Source organism: Nomia melanderi, chromosome 14 (assembly GCF_051020985.1).
Source record: "Nomia melanderi isolate GNS246 chromosome 14, iyNomMela1, whole genome shotgun sequence".
Taxonomy (NCBI): Eukaryota; Metazoa; Arthropoda; class Insecta; order Hymenoptera; family Halictidae; genus Nomia; species Nomia melanderi.
In genome coordinates, this window is record NC_135012.1 from 8,951,343 (window position 1) to 8,973,530 (window position 22,188).

At 37.5% G+C, this 22,188-nt stretch overlaps 1 protein-coding gene and 1 long non-coding RNA gene across 2 annotated transcripts in view; one reads left to right on the forward strand and one right to left on the reverse strand.

Moving 5' to 3' along the window:
- Nucleotides 1-89: 89 nt before the first annotated feature.
- Nucleotides 90-4,936, reverse strand: Prp5 (pre-mRNA processing factor 5). Its single transcript, XM_031981330.2, has 7 exons — nucleotides 4,672-4,936; nucleotides 4,321-4,533; nucleotides 3,975-4,122; nucleotides 3,568-3,882; nucleotides 3,164-3,491; nucleotides 1,973-3,095; nucleotides 90-1,538 (listed from the first exon to the last, which is right to left on the reverse strand). Exons 1-7 carry the CDS (start codon nucleotides 4,689-4,691, stop codon nucleotides 584-586), a joined length of 3,102 nt encoding a protein of 1,033 aa, XP_031837190.1. The 5' UTR covers nucleotides 4,692-4,936; the 3' UTR covers nucleotides 90-583.
- Nucleotides 4,937-5,141: 205 nt separating this feature from the next.
- The window catches only part of LOC143175255 (uncharacterized), a 129,821-nt gene continuing 112,774 nt past the window's right edge, over nucleotides 5,142-22,188 (forward strand). The window contains exons 1-2 of the long non-coding RNA XR_012999995.1: nucleotides 5,142-5,295; nucleotides 5,828-5,938. This is a non-coding gene — a long non-coding RNA (uncharacterized LOC143175255). The remainder of the gene's footprint in view (nucleotides 5,296-5,827; nucleotides 5,939-22,188) is intronic.

Sequence of the window (22,188 nt, forward strand, 5' to 3'; positions counted from 1 at the left end):
CATTTCTTTTACCTAATGGCGTAGTTTTCCGGGACAACGCCGATTTCATGACTGTGATTCTTCTAGTGCCTATGTAATATACAGGAAAGTATAGTTGTATTTTCGTCGATCTTTTAATATTGCCAAAGAAATGGGAGCAGGTGGAACGTGTACAAAAGGATGATCGCCCTTCGGTTGTGGGCAGTCATATAAGTTGTAAATAAAGTCTCCTAACTTAAGTTACCAAACAACGTGAACGCCGAATCTCCCGTTGTATTCTTCGCAGATAGTCGATAGAAAATACTATGTCGAACGTTACAAATTTCGCGATTTTAAATAAATTCGAAGAACCGCGACCGATCGAACGTTTAAATTGTAAACGTACCGGTTCGTTAAATTTGAATCGTTCGCAGAAAAATTATTGACAGGATCGATACTTCCGTAAGCGTTAAGTATACTTCGTTATTGTACCGTTAAATACAAAGTGTTTTGTATAGTCATTTATAAGTTTAATAATAAATCTCTAATTTTACTCATACGCAGTTCAGTGAGAAATCAGTATACCGTAGTGCGTAAAGTAGCATGTACAACGGAAATTGTTTTTTTACAAAACTTTATATCGGCTGCGAGAGGCAGTGTGCGCGCCTGATGCTTGTAACTTGATCAATTCTTCCTTGATGAGTCGCGAGACCTCTGCCTTGGCCTTGCTGACCGCTAATTCACTAGTGGACTCGATAGCTAAGTATAACTTTCTTTCTCCTTCTGGTGGAGCCTTGCCAGGTGCTATGTATGTTCCTCTAACGGTAAGACCAGCTTCAGAATACTCTGAGATCTGCGCGAGAGCTTCCTTGCTGGTGACTCGCCACCTAGCCTGCTGCGGGAAATCGTTGATTTCTAATTCCTCCTCGTATTTGCGGAAGGTCTGTTCACCAGCCTCTGCATCGCTCTCCACAAGGTCTTCCTCTCGTGGTTGATAGTTCAACTTGGTATTCAACTTCGCAGCTAGCTGTTCTGCGACTGTCTTCGCTGTGATGAGGTTAGTAGGACCAGCTCCTTTAAGGATAGCCTCAGCAGCCTGTTGGGTCGCGCCCTTTGCCTCGGCGCCCAAATTCTTGGCAATGTTGATCTTGGACGCCAGTCGTCTAGCAAGTTCTAATTTATCAGTAGCACTGGGGACGGGTTGACCAGGAACAGCAATATTGGTAGCAGAAGGTCTGGCAATCTCTCGAACAGTCCTCTTCGGTGCTAGCATGCTTTCTATCTGTTGATCTATGTCATTTTCTATATCCTCATCGTCAGAATCTTGCAAACCTAAGGCTGCTTTCTGGAACTTCTTTTTCTCATTCGCCAGTGCCGCCTCTGATTCGTCGAATTTGAATCCTTTACCGCTGAAACCACCACCTGTGTGTACTTTCTTGCCATCCGCTGCTTGTCTGGCTTTGTAGCCTTCCCAAAGTTGACGTAACGGTTCTGGGACAGGAACTCCGGCCAATTCGTGGGCACGAAGAATGTCGCCCGCATAACGCTCCTGTTCTGGTGTGATAAACGTGTACGCGTATCTATAAAGGAGAATAGAGTGTTTCACTTTATAACCATAATACCAAAAATTGTGTACAAATCGTCATCGTATAAGACGATAGTTTAATCACTTGCGGTGGAAAGACGTGCCACGCACGTCGAGATGCTTCTGTTACAGGAACGTCAGCGAGGTGTTGTACACGTCGACAGGCAATTGTCACAGAAATGTTAATTTTCCAAATTGTTTTGAAAAATATCATAATATGCAAGATTATTAATAAACAAATTTAGTATTTATACATGTGTAATTTTATCACCAGTTGATGCGTCTTTATATTCTTTTCTATAACACGTCGAACTCCGTGTGACACCTTGCAGCGAGTTACAATTAACTGTTCTGGCACGAGCAACCGTGAATTTCTTAACACCGCAAGTGGTTAAACATAAGCTTGTACTTAAGAAAGAAGAAACTTACCCCTTGTTTCCAGCTCTTCCAGTCCTTCCACACCTATGCACATAATCTTCGTAATGATTCGGACAATCGTAATTTACCACAAGAACAAGATGTTTCACGTCCAAACCCCTTGCAGCAACAGAAGTAGCAACTAACAATTTCATTCTACCAGCTTTGAAATCCAATATCGTAGAATCTCTGTCGCATTGATCAATTCCACCATGAAGAGACATACAAGAGTAGGAAGCTTTCATAAGATCTTTCAACAAGGTGTCAGCATTCTCCTGTTTATCGACGAATATTATGGCGGAACCCTTGTCTTGATAATGACCAAGAATTTCTAGCAACTTGTAAAACTTCTGATCCTCTTCAAGAACTACCACGTGTTGTTCAACATCCTTGCAAACAATTGATCGACCTCCAACCTGAACTTCCACAGGTCTAGTTAAAATTCTTCTAGCTAAAGCTTCCATTTGTCTGGGGAATGTTGCACTGAAAAGTACAGTTTGTCGATCTGGTCGAACGTTTTCCATGATTCTCATTACTTGAGGTTCAAAACCCATGTCAAACATTCTGTCAGCCTCATCTAGTACTACGTAGGTAACTCTTCGTAAGTTCGTCACTCTGCCACTATTTGCTGCAAGCATGTCGATCATTCTTCCGGGTGTACAAACAATTATCTCGGCACCTCTCTTCAATTCTGCTATTTGTTCGGATATACCGGTTCCACCATAGACGCATACATGTGATAATCCCAGAGATTTCGTAAACTTTTTCGAATCTCTACCAATCTGCATACATAGTTCTCTAGTAGGTGTCATGATTAACGCGATCGGGCCATCACCATCGGCCAATGGTGTTTGATCAAGAATGTGTCTAAACATTGGTAATAGAAAAGCTAACGTTTTTCCACTTCCGGTTTTTGCTATGCCTATCAGATCGCGACCAGACATAATTGCCGGAATTGCTTGGCACTGAATGGGTGTTGGCTTTTCATAACCAAGTTTCTTCAAGACTTCTAATTCTTTCTTCGTCACACCACATTGTGCCCATGATTTAATAGGTTTAGGACAACCCTTTCCTTTCACACGGATGCCTTCTAATTCTTCTTTATATGCTTCCACTTCTTCCGGTGTCATTCTCGCTGCGGATATAAAAAATATGAATCAGCAATACATTGTATGTATATTATAATGAAGTTATAAAACATACCTATTTCAGGTACTTCAACATAAAATGATTTTCTAAATGGTTGGTATTCGGTTGTTGCATGATCAACTTTAGCTAGTTCCCGTTTCTGCTTGTTTGCGATACCAGCGGCTGTTTCATGCAGATTTTCTCCTTCTTCTTCACTGGAATATTCTAAACCATCTTGATTCTGTTCGATCAGTTCTCCTTTTTGTTTCTGCACTTTCTTTTTGGCAACGCCAGTTACTATAACAACGCCCCCGCTTTGGGTACCTCCCGTGCCTGTACCATTGTTTGTACTCTTTGCACCTTTATTGTCAAGTTTATTTACCTTCCGAACTTCTTCTTGAACCTGTTTAAATAATGTATTTAATTAAATACAGGTAAAAATTAGTACAGCAACAAAAGGAAAAAAATGATAAATATACCTCTGCCATGAAGGCATCCAAAGGATCAACTTCTTCATCATCATCCTTAGTTTCTTCTTTGACTTCTTCAACTTCTTCTTTCGTGTCACCTTCTTCTTTAACTTCCTTGTTGCTGTTCTGAACAACAGGAGTCTCTTCATCACTATCATCTTCGAGGGACCATTTTTTCATAGGCAGCTGAAGGTTTGCTAAAATTGATGCCTTACCGTCTTTTTTAGTTGCCTCCAGCTCTTTCTTCTTTCTTTCTGCCCGCCACCTTTCTATTCTTTCTCTTCTCTTTTGCATTTCCAATTCTAATCTTTTCTGTTCTTCTTCCTGAAAGAATGAGTAGGAAATTATAAATTGATTAGTTAAAAAATATTTTCTCCAATAAATCAAGCAAATTAAAAAAAAATTAAATTAATTACCTTATCTAGTTTCGTATGATCAAATGGCAATTCATCACTGTCACCCTTCTCCTTCTCCTTGCGTTCTCTGGATCTTGAACGATTAGACCGATCTTTGCCTGAACGTGAAGACTTTGATCCTGTAAGACGCTTTTCTTTACTGTCTCCACTAGTATACCGAGAACAATCAATAAATGTTAACACGTTATTCCATTAATACAATTATTCCAACAAAAAACAAAAACAACAAAAAGTAATAATAAACGAATTTGCATGTCCTGCATAGATGGTAAAACTGACAGTATATACCATGAATAAAAAAATCAGTAAAAAGATAAATTGTACTCATTATTTAATTATAATATACCGTTTCCTGTCACGGTCTCTATCCCTTTCAGAACGTTCCCTTCTATCACTCCTATCTCTGTCTCTGTCTCTAGAACGACTTCTTCTTTCTCTATGTCGCCCCTTATCTCTGTCCCTGTCCCTGTCCCTGCTCCTAGATCGTCGTCGTTTTTTTTCCGGCGTGGCTGACCGAGATCTCGACCTCGATCTCGACCGTCGCCTGTGATGTCTGTCCCTATGAAACAATGAAATTAATATAATTTAGATTTATAAACAGAACAAAAGGTATGACGAATTATCATTCAAGTAATAAATAATTGAAAAATTAATAAAGTTAACCTACAGAAAGAGTTAAAATAAGTTTTTCACTTACTTGTCGCTACTCCGAACCATGACTAGTGGTGCAGCTCAAATACTAAGAATTATCGTTTCAAATCCGACAGTCCTTTCCACGTGAACATGTATTGCGTGTTCTTTTATGATTTTATAATGAAATATAAGATGCAACAGCTTTCGTTTACAAACGCGAAGCCAATTTATTGTCGCTTTGCTTGTGCTGCCATCAGAGTATAAAAGTAAAATTAGTGAAATATCGATAAACACCAAAACTGACTTATTACACTCGTGAACTCTGCTCAAATAAAAAGGCTTAGTATCACCATCTAATAGTAAAGCTATATAACTAAAATTTTCATATCTACTGCCCTGAAATACCGACAACATAAAAAATACCTTAATACCGACGAGATTTATTGTTCAAGAATTCCGTCGCTAGATGACAGGACTATTCACTTTTTCGAACCTGATTTGTTATTCTTTTAAATAATTAATTCTTGTACCATTTCATATAAGTTCTTTCGCTCTGTGAACGCCTATAAGTTATTTTTGTGTATAAATTGTTGTTAAACATAGTAAACAGAAATCAAGAGATAAAATAATGTTTAAGGCAAACCCGTCTCGGAGAATTTTGGCATTACATCATTTCTTTTCCCTAAAGGTATTAGATACTTTGCCACATAAAAAAGTTGAATATTGAAGTTATAATACAGAATATTATTTACATGTTTTTAATTCTTTACTAGTGAATTATTAGCATTATCTATCAGAATTTTTTAGCTCCTCGGACTATATTGCATAAGAGATAAAATTTACAATTCTTTTGAGGAAATATTGCCTGAATAAGATCAGGAGAAAATTTTTTATTCGTAGTTACTTCGTCTGACACATTCAAACTTCCTTTTAAATCATTTGAATATGTTTCAAACTTTATATTGGTGTTAAATATAGGTAGCAAATGATTAATATTACATTTCTAAAACTTCTTCATATGTCCATATCAGATATTTCATAATACTCACCCCCACCCTAACCCCCATACGGGACTATTTCGCAGATTGACTTTGGTCAATCACAATTGTCGATTTACGCTGATCAGTTGACAAGCATCTTAATGTCTTATTAAATTTCTCTTTGAATCTCACTATGATTGCATCTCTTATCTCCAATTGATCATTAATTCTTTTTTATAGGCAATTAAAGTATGTTTTATGAAAGAAAAACTGCAGAATGGAGAGTATAAAATCATCGGAAATGGAAAGTCATCATTTTTGGCGAGAAGCCAGAATTTTCTTCAGAAATATGTGAGTTTAAACTTTTAATTAATTAACTTGTAATTTGCATTCTTTAGTATTACCATTTCCTAAAATTGCTTTTTATGAATAATATTTTGGAATTATTCTGTTATTTAATATGAAAAGAAATTACAGAAAATGTAGTAATTTTGTTACATAGATAATATCATGTAATATACGAAGAAGAAACAATTAAATTCATATCTTCTGTAAATAACATCTTTTTATTATCCAATAATGGTAACGTAAATACAATGTACTTTTATATATTGCAACATTTTTGTTTAGTGCTCTGATATTGCACCAGATGGCGCCATCATTTACTTTTTTGACTCAGTTTTGTCGTGTAATATTACTATATAAAAGATTTAGTAAATTACAACGCTGACAAATATTCTTTATACATTATGAAGTATGTAACAAATATTCCGATTCTACTGCATAAAATATTTCAATCAAATTTAATTAGTTTCCAAAACATTCAAACATTCTTTCCATACGTAGCTGATGAGTGTTCTAAGTTTTGAAATAGTTTACATAGTTTCTTTTAATATTTTCGATAATTGCAATAATTAATACATACATCATTTATATACTTATGTTTTTCGGATACAAAGTTACAATGTTACGTACAAAGTGATTGGTTCAACAGTAAAATATAAACTAAATATTATTATTAATTACAATATATTATTTTTACTACGTTTCTATATCCTGCAAACAACGGAATAACTTCTTTGCTGATCCAAATTTCGTTCCTAAATAAATATTGCATCTGGGGCAATAGTGAGCTGCGTTTTTGAATTTCGTGATGCAATACGGTATCATGCACATACTTCGATAACGATTTTCAGTGATATTTTAATAAAAAATAATACAATTATTCTATGCTTTATGATACATATTTTACTACTATTTTATAATAATAATAGAAGAAGAGGAAACATTTTGACCAGTTTTATGTGATAAAAAGAGCAATACTTTCAGTTTATACTAACCAAACTGGAGATAGACTTGCAGCAACTGTGTGTGTTCCAAGTGTGTTATAATAATATACTTTTGTTTTTATGTAGCTTAAACAATTTGGACAAGTCGTTTTATACGGGTATTTGTCAAAATCAGTGTGTTCTAAAAGCAGTATGTTTCATTAATTAATACCTATATGCAGATGAAAATTTTTATCCTTTTAAAAATTTTATGGATTTATGTCTTTTAATCCTTATTATTTTGAAGATGATACTTTTTTCATTTGATTTTATTTACCTTGAGTGGAACGAGGATATTTTCGTGCACTATTATTTACTGATTTCACAATTTTTTTTATTCTTGATTTGAAATGAGCATAACTTTTCTTTCTTTGGGAATTAGGAAAAACGTAATGTTCCTTAACTGTACGACCAATGTTATCACCACTAGGATATATGTCTTAATAGAAATATTTATTTTTAAATAGAATATTTTTAATATTGTAAACATTGTAAAAATATAATTTTATATTCTTTTCATTAAACATGTATGTCACTGAGTAGATCATCAATTAAAAAGATATTAATGGTATTGTAATTACATATGTAATCAAAATTTTGTTAAATTTAATACATACGTAGAATAGTTTTGCCAGAAGATTCCTTGCGCTCGTACTGCATAATGGAATATCCTTAAAAAATGATTAAATCATTTTGTACATAAATATCTTGTCCACTTAGTTTGTACTTATATGTTTATATTTATCAGTTCGATTTATATAATATTACTTCGCTTTGATCTATTTCAGCGAAACATTTAAGGTTTCTCGTAAAAAATCAAATGTAAAAAGTTTTCGGTAATAGAATTACGATAAAGCATTATGAATAGAGCAATGCTTTTTATTTATATTTTGTATGATGATTTTATGCAAATGTTATTATCGAATATGTTCGATAAATATATTATCGAACACGTTCATTTCGCTGAGCAATTTTAACCTTTCAGCGGACGTGTTTTGCTGCTCGTCGCATTGAATTGCTTGAATAATATGTCACAATAAATAATGTGTTATATGAAGCTGTAGCAGCAGTAATTCTTTAAAATATTTCTTCAAATGTACATTTGTATTAATGCGACGAATACATTTACATTCTGTGTTCCAAAATAACATTTCAATATTTCATTAGAGGGTAATGTGAAAACGTTTCTCACGTGCTTTCTTTTTGAGAAAAAAATACAGTATAGATCAATATTTAATATTTACATAAATAATTTCTCCACAGAAATTTATCTTATCAATAAACTGCAGATTTGATGCAAGTACAGTATATTTAATTATTTACAATTAAATGTATTACGAAGCTTGATGAAGATAAAATACTAGAACAGGTAGAATTTAGAAGCTTTAATAGACAAAATGAATTTTTGTTGAAGTCCAACGTCTGTAAATTACTGCATAAAATTCCACACATAATTCACAGGCAATTAAGGAATACACCGAAGGGCATAGGGATTATGTTTCTGTGTGATGTATTAGTATCATTGTTCGATCGCTTCATCTGTCAAATCGAGAGATAACGTAGCTCTTACAGGTAGCTCGATCCTTGACCTCGTGGTAATCAAACACATCTCGACGATTAATTTTGCTAACACTCGTTGAAGGCGACGCCTATAGCAGAGAGAATCAATTAGCTGGAGAATTGGCTCCGATGAAGTAGATCTGTGCTGGTGAAGGTCGAACAATTTTCTCGTGATGCCTGAAAGGACGCTTCTATTTTGATTATATGCTGAAGCAAAGATATTCTACCCTAAAATTCTTTTTAATTAGTGCTGATGAGCAATTGAATTTAATTTTTTAAATTCTAATACTTGGTAAATTTCTTTTTATATTTTTAATCATATTTCTTCTTTCGATTATCTTGATTGCTAATCTCAGATAAGGAAGGACAAATATTAAAATATTTGTTTTTGCTCTCAAACAAGATTGTTATTACTATTACTAAATAATAGAATTATATTAATTATATTATTATATTAATAATAGAATCTGAATCCATTATCTAACGTTTCACCACAAGAAAATGATTTCACAGTTTTCGATGCTTTCTCTTGGCAACCTCTAGCTCACACCATCCTCTCAACCATTTCTTCCTCACAAATAAATTTCTACAAACCCTTATCCCCCATATATCTCAAACCTTGGTTCCGTGATACTTTCCTACCCCAGAATCAAAATGAAGCTAAAGGAGAGCAAATTCGATGACGTTGACAGAATTACAGTAGTGGCCAATAAAATTGCACTGCACGTATGTCAGCGATCTAAATTTCTCCAAATCGCAATACCATTTCGAAGTTTACTAAAAACACTTTCAATAATTCTGTTATATTTACACAAGTCACAACCAACACAAAGTGACTCCAAATATTCAAACAACATCACATCACCATAAAGAACTTCCAACATTCCCAAATACTTCGAACATACCAAATCACACGCATTATCAGCGAAAGTCTATATCAAAGCAAACAGTCACGATTTACCCCACAAGTATCCCTAATTTTCGCCAAAACACACCTCTCGCTTCATTTTCATCGAACCAACTCCAGAACGACGGTTGCAATTAATTCCGAAGCCTTCAGTCGGTCGTTGTTTGGTCCCGATTATCAGTGCGCCGCATGAATAAGTCAGCCGGCATAAGAAAGTAAAAGGTTACGGGGGTGTATTGAATAGAACACGGACATGGGGGTGGGTCGAGTCGTAGACGGTGGTATCCAGCTAAGAGAAAACCATTGTCTGGGGAACGTGAACACTATTTGTTGGCAAAGTAGATTAGGTCGGAGTATTGATAGAGAGAAAGAGAAAGAGAAAGAGAACGTGGCGGGTGGTTGAGGAGTGAGAGGATATATCAAGGGGTGAACCAGGTAGGAGAAAGAGAGAGAGAGAGACAGAGATAGGGTGAAACGAAGGAAGATGATGAGAAGAGTGCGGGGCGAGGAAGGGAGAGAGAGAGAGAGAGAGAGAGTGAGAGAGAGACAGGAAGGTTGTGTTCTCACAGAGGGGCCAATATAGACGCTCGAGATGGGATATAGCAATAGAATTTCGCTTACGAGGTATAACCGCGTTAGACGATGCCCTTTGTTGTATCAGTGCGCAATTGCCTTAAGTTCTGATCTTGTCCGATATTGATGTTCGAGAGGCCGGTGAAACCTCCGATAGGATACTAAGAGTTCTATTCGCCTTCGGTCGTTTCCTGCCCGCGTCCGGATAGTTTAGTACCGAGTCCCGTACTTCTTCTTTTTACCCCGCAAATTTCCCATACATACAACCGCCGTCCACTCTCGACCGCGTCGACGTTCACTGTCCTCCCACCCAGTTCACTCTGCCGTAAATAAATACAATTGCTTTGGTAAAGAATTCGTCGGCTCTCGGAAATCGAGAGGATCTCCCGAGTCTTTTAATTTTTATCGGAACGAACGGTTTCCGGTAATGTACAACTCGAATCTTTCGCGGTTTGAAGTAGTTCCTTTCGTTTTGGGACTGGTGTCTAACGTATTCAATAGAATTTGGAAATGGAATTTGATTATAATTAGATGGAATTATATTATAGTTTTGTAATGTCTTCGAAGTGCATCATAGCGTATTATTTCCGGAAGAGTATTCGTAATGAATTCTTCGGGCTATCGAGTTTTATAGATTAATCAATTATGTCTACGAATGTTTACACGACGATTGAAAATTTTCAATTTTTCACTGATAAGTTCATATGAATTCGTTTAATGCTTGGCACGGCTATGGTCTTTACGATCGCTAGCGTAGATCGCAGTCACCGAAAGAATTTGTAGGTTAGTTAGGCGGTCGTAGCATTTAATTCGATGGAAACGTGTACGAGAATAGTAATTTCACGGGGCATTTCCGGAATAAGTAGAATTGTAGAATCCCGGAAGTGGGAATGCACGTAATTGAAGTACAATAGAGGCGAAGGGTATCGTTACGTTACACGTACACGTGGAACTCAAGGGAACTCCCTTAATTTTCTACTCTTAACTTCCGTGTCGTCTTAGCCGGTGTGCTAGGTGAGACCGAAAACTAGAACGGAGACGCCGGGACCCGCTAATATCGGGGCATAACGCTGAATTTAATTAGGTGTCATTGCTGTGGTGAGTTCGGCTGCCTCCTCGTTAGTTGAAACGATGATGGCCTTGGCAAATTCTCGAAGGTAATTGATTTAAACGAATGTTCCCCTTCATTTTTCCAACGATCTTATTACAATAAACCATTTAATCAATGTTATGTATCAATTTTAAAGGTTAATAAGTTACCTTTTCATTTTTATTCGATTGTTTCATCAATCTTAGTAAAGTAAATCTTATTAATTACAAAGAAAGTAGACGAATATTCATCATATACGAGTGTCACTTGACAACGGTTATTTCTATTCGCTTGACATTAATGATTGATTGATTTATAGCACCTAGACTCTATATCAACCATCTGTTTCCGACTACAGTACGTGTTTTGTTGCGGAAACACTGATTTCACTGTCATTTACGAACGCAATATATTAACTGCGTTATCTAGTTACGCCTCTCCGCAATATGGATGATCAATCAGGTTAATCGGACAGATTTTAGCATCTCTATTACCTGAGACAATCATTAGCACCTCCAATGAATTCGTGTCACGCGAAGGAAAATAATCGCATTCCAAAATTTCGAAAGAATTGATACAATTATAACATGGCTTATAACCCATTGCTTCGAACTCCATTATTTATTTACCCAGTTCCGGTACACTTGCTTCTAGAATACGGAATATTTTCAAAAATTCCACAGTATCACGTTAGAAATGTAAAGCCGAGTTTCGTCCACATTTTTGCAATTTCGATCAACCGTACCGGTCCATTCGAATAGCAAAAAGTTGATTTCGTCGAAAGCGAAAGTGGCGGCGCATTTTGAAAAATAAACGCGCGTTACAATGGACCGGCCCCGCGGCGCAAGATTGTCCCTGAATATTGCATAAAATGGTGCCGCGCGCGCAGGCGGGTCCGATCCGGCAAAATAAACACGAGGAACGAACAACATTGTTTTACGTGCCATCGGCGATTCGCGGTTGAAACGCGCCTCCGCGGCGTAGAACCGTGTTGTGGGCGTAATTTAGTAATGAATACGTATGCGCACGTGAAGTGGTACCTGCTGATATGTAGGTACGTAACATCTGGCGGCCTATGAAATGCAGGGCTGAGCAGTCTGCAGCTGAACGTTACGACCGGCAAGAGTTATGAGCCTCAACTCAATCTCCGACTACCCCTGCCTCGATATAATTGCGATACTAAAATCCGTGGAACTTTGGAAACACATAAATTTCACTCTTCCTCAGCCGAGATTTCGGCTGGCTCAAAATGTTTTCATATCGATCCACAGGATCGTAGATCGTTCTACCGATCCCCTGTATATATTAAATCGCGTTGACACGGCGAATATTTGTCGAAAATAGTTAATTGAATTTTTTTGGTAAAATAGAGGCTGACTAATTATCCATTATTAAGCGGATTATTGTATCGGTAATAGTTCATCTTTGTACAAGTAGTCGATTAGTTTGAGTAACTAGAAATTTGGAACGAGTGATTAAATGAGTTATTTTTTGGACATTAATTTGCTTCTCTAGGAAATGAGGAAATCAGGAATGAAAAATTATTAGCGATAATGATCTTTTTATCAAAGAATTCAACGATCGTTTCATGTGATTATTATCGAACCCATTACTAAGGGAAACCTTTGGAACTCGTAAATTACAAGTATTTCGGAGACCAAAAGGTTTCCCGCGAACATTTCGATTCCTCCTGGGAATTGCATGTGTCCTAAAAGTACCCCGCAATTTATAGAACACTTAGACTCCGGTAATTCCATTTCGGAGCGGATTGACTCTTGCATGATGAAATTTAATAAAATTTGTATTCCGAAATCAATATTGAAAAGCATATTTCAAGATGAAAGTCTTACCCATGCCCTCGTGGGTTATTGAGTAAATTTCGCTTGAAAATCCCTTTAGAGGGGCACCAGACGGGGCGCATCGGCGACGCAACCCTTCGTCGTTTTCGTTTCGAGTCAACGAAGAATGATTTAAACGGCATTCATCCCGGCTACAAGTTATCCTGTAATTTTTCCTTTTTTATCCTCGAATTACTTTCACGACGCGGGCAACGTCGGGTTGCGAGGGAACAACATTGAAAGACTTTCCACCGACAAGTTCTTAATGCGGCTCATTTTCATATTCAACGGCTAATTAAATAGCCGAACGAACGAGCGCGAGCCGGAAAGCCTCACTTATTCGGCAGAAAAGTAAATTTAGAATGTACCATTCGCCTGGCTCGCGCCATTTGTCGAATGAAAAAGATGTTTCAGAGCACGATGTTGTTGGCATAAAAATCTCCGCGCGTTTGCGGGACTCTTTTTTTTCTTCCTCCCTCCATTTTCTTTTTTTCGTCGAGCTCCCGTCCACTCCGCGAAAAGGATTTCCCGTATTTTAAGCTGACTGACGTTCCGCTGAAATGTATACAAGCCCCGTTTGTACCTGTTCTAAACGTTCATTAGAATTGTCGTTAAATTTCATTATTGCTGTAATTATCGTGTTTGAAATGCTGCGGTCTCATACGTGGAAGTGTTCGTTAAATTGTTGAAACGTTTCTGTTTGTTATTCGGAGAAACAGAAATGTTCTTTATCATCTGTCATTCGGATCGAACGAATATTTCATTCTAGATAAAATATTAATTAACCAGCCTATTATTTAATTGGAAAATATTGATTCACTTTTTAAAATGCGACATTTTAATCAAGAAATATCGAGATATTTATACACCATTTCAAAGTGTATGTATTTACGAACGAAAATTGCAGAGATCAAAGTTATTTTAATACTTGAGCGAATTTGAAAAAAAAATGATAGGAGAAACTTGTATTGTGTTTATTCTTTGAAGCTATTTACATTGGGTAGGAAAGATTTTTCCTATTATTATTATCAGAGAAGATAATTGAAAGATAATTACGTAATCTGTTTCACTGAAAAGTAATAAATCGAAAGTTCAATGAAACTCTGAGAAAATTCATTTCCACGAAGTTTTCAGTTTTATTGCGTAACATATTGTACGTACAGCGTGCGAGTTAGAAATTGATTACTTATAGCAATTTCGAGTCATATCGAAGGTTATTGCTACTAGCAGCTGGGGTACTATCGATTATTAATCATCCAATTATCGGCAATTTTCTTCACGGAATACGTGAATGATTATTGGAACGATGATATGACTTGATGATCGCAGCCGGGGGTTAACTGTCTAGGAAAGTGCGAAATGTATCGACGGGATGAAAGAACGAGTTCCCCTGCTAGTAGCACGCAATCCTTTATTACTCGCCGGATTAATTGATATTGATGTGACATACCTTTCAAGATGGCTGATCGATATTAATGTGCCGCACCTTTTCAGGGAAGTGGCAATTAAGGGAGCAAGATATGCAACTGTCTCGTCACTGTTCGATTTTAAACCTATTAAAACTTGTCTTGTGAACAGTAATATCCAGATCGAAATTTCAACTTTCGCACAGAATTTCCGTTTAAAAAATGCGAACGTGGAAATAGGTTATGAGGAGAAATATTGACTATAACTTTTCTATCTCGATTATAGATTAAATTGTAAATAAAATGAACCTTCAAGAATTCGAATGTACAATTTCGATTGAAGAAATATAATTTTTTCTGACAAGTTTTAAATACGTAAAAAATCAAATTTATACTTCCCTCTTATTTCATTACCCAAAGCTTTTCCTTCGACGATCGAGCAATACTCCGCACGAAACATTTCAAAAGGAATTTCTCGTCAAACAGGACCCCGTTCTTTCTCGCCCAAGAAGCGGGGTAAGATCTCCGGTAACGATGAATTTTTCGTGGTCGTCGGTCGTGTCGCTTATGCAACTGCACGATTCTCTTGACGAGTGGACGACGATGACCCCCAGAAAACTCCGAACGTTTGCACAGATGATAAATCTGCGGCACGTACAGGCGTTTCTCGGTCGCGCCCGACCGGCAAAATCGTACTAAAAGATATCATGCGCCGCCGCGGCGTTGTACGCCCGCCTCGAAAATTAAAGTTGACTTAAGGAAGAGCGATGCGCCGGAGCGTTAAAGAGGTTTGCAGCTTCCGCAAATTAGTTTACGTCCAACCGCCGAACGAATGGGGATTAAAGTGGATATTAAGCGAATGCATTAAGGTGGAAGCTTTATTAAGGGAATTTCTGAAAATCAAAAGAACCTGAAGACAAAGGAGGGTCGGCCCGCCGTGCCGTGGCCCGCCACTCATCTTGGATCACTCCCTCGCCGCCCTCCTCCCTCACTTCTTTTCTCTCTGTCTCTCTTTCTCCCTGGGCTTTCTCCTCCCGGTTGGTTAGCTGCTCGGCCAACCAACCATTTATCAAAAACGCATAACACCTATGCAAGAAAAATCGACAATGTTTTAGCTCTATCAAGTGGAGGAAGGTTGGTCTGCTTATGACACGGGAGATGGATGTACCGGCCGAAACCTTGTACATTCTACGGGACTGCAAGAACATTATGTATTATACGCTCGCTACTTGCCGACAGAATCCTCGGTGACGAAGGGATAGAGACTTTAGAATGCAAAATCGTTTCACGCTGATATACACGTTTTCTGATCGGCGGACAGGCCGGCCTTTTTGCCCCCTTTGTTCTGTTTGTCGCCGCGTTTTTTTCGAGCCTCTATCATGTCGCGTTGTTTGCGCCTTGGATCGATTTTACCTGTGGGTATGCGGCGTCATTAGGTGTCTCGTGTTTTCACTTTCGAGACGGTGTCCGTGGGTTAATTAATTTCGTATTTTTTAGCCGGCGTTCGTTGCTTGCTTGTGTTAGGAGGAATATTTAAACGTGATGTATCCGCGATTTCAAATTCTTTAATAATCGATTCCTGAACTCTTGAATTCTTTCACCAGTTAACACGTCACCTTAAAATGTAAAATGGTACTAACTTTTTCAACCATTGATTTTTTATTTTTTCAGATAAATGTGCAATTTTTTTTCGTTTCGCTTTAGCTTTTCGTTAGAATATATTACAGGTGCATTTGCCCTACGTTTGGCGAGTATACATGTACTCTGTATTATTTGATTTTATTGCGCGCAATGAGAGATATTTCAAACTAAATTCTACAGTTAACTGGTTATAGATTCAGTAACTTTTATTTAGTTATTTAATGCTGATTATTTATATCCATTCTTGTTTGTGCAAGTGTAAATAAATAATTCAGTTGTGAAAGGGAGATTATTTGGGGCCGTTGTTCTAATAGCACTGATCTAAAGTGAATTTAGTGACTATAATGTTTGAAGGGAAATGAGTGTCGAGGGAAGATCAATAAATATAGGAACAATTTGCTAGTGAAGGAGTTATCAGACACGAACGGTAGATTAAACGGCGTAGGATTATAGGCTGGGCGTGGCAAACATTTAAAGCCGACCTAAACTCATCGGACGGAGTATGGGAAGCCTAATAAAATGCACCCACATACTGATGGATCACAATACCGTCGCATTAGTAGCTGGCAGTAAAGGTTAATGTTGATTGCATGGAGTTTCGGAGCGGCCCGTAAAAATTCTGATTAACCTACCAGAAGTGACAGTATGCTCTTTCTGTCCTTAAGTGCTCGTCCTGATAAAAAAAGAATCTCTCTTGGAAAGGCCAAAATATAAAATGCACGTTGGCCAACCAGTGACACGCGTTTATAGCAGGTATTCAAATATGTAAAGGGATTGCACGCTTTTTACTCTGGCTCATTCTGTGGCAGATTTAGGTTCTTGATTGCGCTGATTCATATGGGGACAAAGTAATCGTTGGAAGAAAATTGTGCTCCTTAGACAACAGATTTGATCGTTTTATCAAAAATATTATTTTTCTGAAATATATGAACTCTAACCATTTCAACGGAAAAGTATTAATATTCAATTCATGTTCCAATTATTGATAATCAATGTGAGTAGTTCTAGAAATAATTCTATAAATAAAGTATTCAAGGTTTCGACAAATAAACGCATCCACTTGCAAAAGCGCGCGAAAAATATGTGAAAAGTACATATTTGCTGTATTAGTATCTTACTATTTTCGAAGCTACTACATAAAGTTCCTACAACTCTTTTCTATTAAAAGGTTCAGGTTCCAACGGACGATATTTCTCGTCGAATCTAGAAATTCCGAGCAGAACCGTGTGCAACCAACCGAGTAGTCGCGGGCGTTTAACGCGCCATACAATTTTAACGGCGTATTGATCTATTCGCGTCGCGATAAATCGCGTTGTAACAGAATTAGAAAACTATTGCGTAGCGTTTTACGATCGCGGCATCGGGTGTTCTCACGTGGGCGGCGGGGGAGGAGGGCGGAGAAGTACGGCCCGCGGAACTACAAAGGAAAACTACTCTTCATCGGGCGAGGGTGGGCCGTAATTTTGACCTATCAGAAACATCTGCGTGGCGTTCTCACGAACGGATCGCAGTTACTTGCAATTGACAAATTTCCAATGGGCTACTTCGTGGTATGCGACTTCCCAACAATTAGTCGTGATGAACTTTGGGAACACTTGGCGTGTGACATTGATCACGACTTATCGGACACAGCGCCGACACTTAGCTACACCTAATGACTAACACGCTCTCAACTTCGGTCCTCGAAGTTTTGATTACCGTCGATGTAAGACCGAGCCCTGTTCAGAACAATTGCTGGTGGACGTTTAATCGATTACTTGTTGCCGAATTTCTAATATTTTGCGCTGGCAATCTCGTGGCTTCAAAAGATTACATGGTGTAAGTTGTCGCGGTTTCCATTTGAGGGTTTTAACGGACAATCTCTCGTCCAAATTTCTTATATTCGGATTTAAGCTAGGTGATAATTAATAATTTGGTAGGAGAAAGAACACAAATATTAAAAACTTGATAAGTTTCATGAAAATTCTAAGAATAAATCGAATACATTATAGATAAGAAATAAATGATTGGAGATTGAACAGTCAGAAATTACTACTTATATACAATTATAAAAATGAAGCATTGCACCTTTGTTAACTCTTTCCAATATAAAGCTTCCGTTGAACTCCACGCATCAAAACCTACATCTCAAATTGAAATGATCCGACGCAGAGATTAAACAATTTACAAAAGGTCACTTACCTTCAATTCTTTGCGATCGCCTGTTTAAATACACCTCCACCGAGCACTTCGCATTGAAATATCTCCTTAGTACCCCCGTCGCCACATGCAACGAGGAACACAAGCGGAACGAGGGGAAAACAGTCGGCCGTGTCTTCCTTCCCGGCCCGAAGCTATTACTCGTTCGGGGGAAACGAATTTGAATTTCAATTAATTTATTTTAATTTGTATTCGATTGTTTACGCGCGATGCGGCGACGAGGGATAGCAGCGGCGCGCGCCGCTCGGCGCCGTCTTCTCGACAGGTTCCGTGCTCTGTATCATCCATTGTGCCAAAAACTTTGAAGCGATAGCGCGCCGTCGTGTTCGCCGCGCTAAAATTCCGTCGGCGTCTGTGCCGTTTTCCGGCGGCGGAACATCCGTCGGCAAAAACACAGAAAGTCTTTCTGAAGGTACGTCGCGCCAGCGACGGTCGGTCGTCTTTTGCTCGGGTTAATTAACAGTTTCGGCAAGTCGATGACGAAGAGAGATACGGACGTGCCAGAGGGGAAAATCTTGGCCGAAAATTTCGCAGATGCGCAGAATTGTTTCCAGGTTTGCGCTGACGCTATTTTCATCCGCGTAACTACCTGGCGGATTATTCACGCGGCTGTAATGTAATCCAGCCCGGTACAGGGGAGTCCGGTAGTTTGGGTTAGGAATTGTCGGTAGTTTCTACGCGGCGAATAGCAGCTCTATTCTTCAGTCTGCGGTTACGTAGTGTGAATATCTTGTAGATAGATACCTGCGACCGTGTAATCCTGGCTTCGATCTACAGACCCAGTAATTTGGATTAGGTATTGACGGTGCATACATCACCTGCCAATTCAAGGTGTTCACGGGTCGTACGGTGTTAATCGACATTTTGGACGGGTCACCTGATAATTGCGTATAAATGCGAGCCATCCCCGTTCACGATTGAATTTCTGAGGTATTTACATTCGCTCGTTGAAGCTTTTTTATTGGTATGATTTCCATTTTGTTATTGACGACCACAGGGAAAAAAAGTTTAGCAGTCTGAATGTGGATGACGTTTGAATGGAGGAAGAAGGATTTAACACAGACTATCGAGCAGTTGTATTGACTTTTCGAAATTTCTATGTGCAAACTCTAAGAGTGCATGTTCTGAGACTTTGACCGATTTACAATCCAGTTTGCGTATTGCTAAATCAATTTTTTGAATAAATTCTCGGAACATCTGTTATTTGATTATTGCGAAAAGAAGAATTAAGATCTTTAATGTTATAAATAACTGTGAATTGTTGTAGATAAGAAACTAAAAGTTATGAAAGACTTATGAAAGCATGATATTGCGTTTTTCATTGGCTCAACAGAGTGGTATTTAAAGATTTATTAACGTTTATTCGGAGAAATGAAAGATGTGTATTAATATTTTTCACAGTCCAAATGAAATAAATAAAAAGGAAATAAATTCATCATGAATTTGGATGATATTTATATTCTTTTCTCTAAATTTTCGTTTTAATATGTCTTGTATGTTTCTTAACATCCCATGCGCCATACCAGACGCACATACAGACAAGTCCGCAAAACCAAGTATTCGAACGCGGGCGGGGCTGAGCTCGAACATTCAAATTGCAATCGATTATCTGAACATGAAATTCCAGAATAAACTGAGTGCCATTCCAGAACACGTTCAATGACCCCTCGACTCGATCTAAATGGTATGTCGATTTTTTTCTATGAATTATCACTGAACCGTACCGAGCACGAATATTAATAACCGACCAATCTTAAATATTTCAGTCCATTTATTTCTTAGTTATTCTCAATTATATTAATAAATTCAATTAAAATCGTTCTTGGACGATATTTTTATATAATACTAGACAAAATAGTGTATTCTTGTTTCGTTGCATTGAATACGACGGCATTCAACTACATTAGAATTATAATACGTTTCTATCTAGGTCATTAAATTATATGTACACTTGCCTGCATATACGTATACGAATGTATAATATGTATCTGGGAACATTGTGCAGTCCGGGTTTCTAATCAATAAAGTGTTCAATGCCAGAAAATGTAATCCGACGCGCAAAGTTGTCACGCGAATTCCCCTGAAGCTTGTTAAAGATGGGGAACAAAGTTTCACGGGAAATGAAATACAGCGTTAAGCGATTTAAAGATTTGTTGAACGCGAGTGTAGAGAGTCGTGTTGACGCGCGTATTAACTTTGTCATCAGATCTCGCCGGAAATATATGCTTCATAATCTTTTCCTTTTTTATTGAAAGCCGACACGCAAGTTAAATCAGGACATCAGCGGCGCATTGAAAAATTGTCCGATAACCGAATCCAAATTACACGAGCAACGTTTGATTTCGAAATTGTTCGAAAAAGTTGCACGATGGTATCGATATCTTTTCTTCGTGTTAAAAGTTCTGGAATTTATATTATCGAATACGTTTACGGCGGTGATAATTTGTAAACGTTTGTATAAATAATTTATTATTGTAGCAGTGATAATGTTATTTGAAAAGGGATGATTGCAGGTGAAAGATTTATTGAACTTCCTAATTAAGGTATAGACACTTTTATTTAAGTTGATAATGTGGTATAAATATTCAAGATAATCAGTTCATGTTGAAATGACTGTATAGTTTTTGTGCTTGTCTGTTACTGACTGTTTCCACTGACGTTAATAATTGTAAATGGATTAATAACAGTCATGGATTATTATCTGTCTCGTAGAAGCATGTAACTTAAACTGATAGAAGATAATGAGATTAACGAGGAATGAGTAGTATCATGCAATCAGTTGTTCTAAGTAGAAGTAACGTATAAAAGTCAGACAATCGACCAGTATTCACCAATTCACTTTCTCAATTTATTTCAGTTCACTTTTTCATACTAAATGAAGTGTTTGATTTTACAGTTTGTTAAATAAATTATAATCAAATAATTCAAGAACAAAATTATAGAAATAGTTTTATATTTACGCTTCATTGCTTAAACACTATGTTCATAGAATTAATTAAATATTATTACCCAATCAATTCGAAAGTTCGATGATCAATTACTCGTACCAACATAAATGTTTCATTTCTGAATGGTTTTGTTATATGGCTTCCAACGGAACGCTCCGAAATTTTTCGCCCCACAATAAAATATTGTAACATAGAGAGCAATAAACAGAATTCCATAATTGCTGAAAGCAATATCGTGCATTACACTTTACATTCTAAATTACATAAAATTCTTTCTAAACCGTTACTTTCCTTACTTTCTTTCATTTCATTCAGTTACTTTCGCAATAATGTTAATATAAAAATGAATATATTACAGAAATTCATATTTCACAGAATTTATATTCCAAATAGTTACAGCTTAAAAAGAGCTCCTATCCGTTAGTATAATAATAGTTCCTGAAAAAATCGATAAAATCTATCTTCATAAACTGAATCAATAAACCTGTTTCTATAAACTATATCTCGAACCGACTAAATATATCAGTTCTTTTTCCATAACCGGCGCTTGCTAATGAGAAACGGTATCGTCATCTTGCTGTAGATTCTAATCGCATCATAAACACTCATCCCACTGCGAAATTGCTCGCTGAAGGCGTATCTAACTTTCTAATTGTTTCAAACACTCAACAGAGGCGAACGGCGGAACAAAGGCACTCATTACTCTTACACGCTCGTTTTGGCCTCCCGCTCTCTATGTACAGTGATCGGTCTCACACCCATGTAAGCAGCTTTCGCACAATCAGTTGATTACGCCAAGTTCGAAAACCTGTGTCCCGCTTCGTTCTCCACTCCCTCTCTCTGTCTCTCTCTCTTTCTCTCTCTCTCGCGCGCGTTTCACCACCCCTTTCTACGCGTGTGTCTAACTGACTCTTCTTTGTCGAGTGCAACGTGCCCGCAGGTGCAATTCGCGTTTTCCGCTCAATGTATTACTGTGCATTAACGAGTACGACTCATTTACAAATCGTACCCTCGGGAAAAGGGGGCTGCTCCGTTTCTCGACAGGGTTATTTTTTTAGATAATTCCAGTGTAGATTTTGCCTGGCTGCGGTCCGAAAATGTTCGACAGTCT

Bases quoted from the DNA above. Each gene is read 5' to 3' on its own strand.
- Prp5 (XM_031981330.2), bottom strand. From the start codon at position 4,691: ATGGTTCGGAGTAGCGACAA. The intron at 4,123-4,320 runs GTATATTATAAT...TCGGTATACTAG, and splicing joins AGAGACCGTGACAGGAAACG to TGGAGACAGTAAAGAAAAGC. The intron at 3,883-3,974 runs GTAATTAATTTA...TCATTCTTTCAG, and splicing joins ATCATACGAAACTAGATAAG to GAAGAAGAACAGAAAAGATT.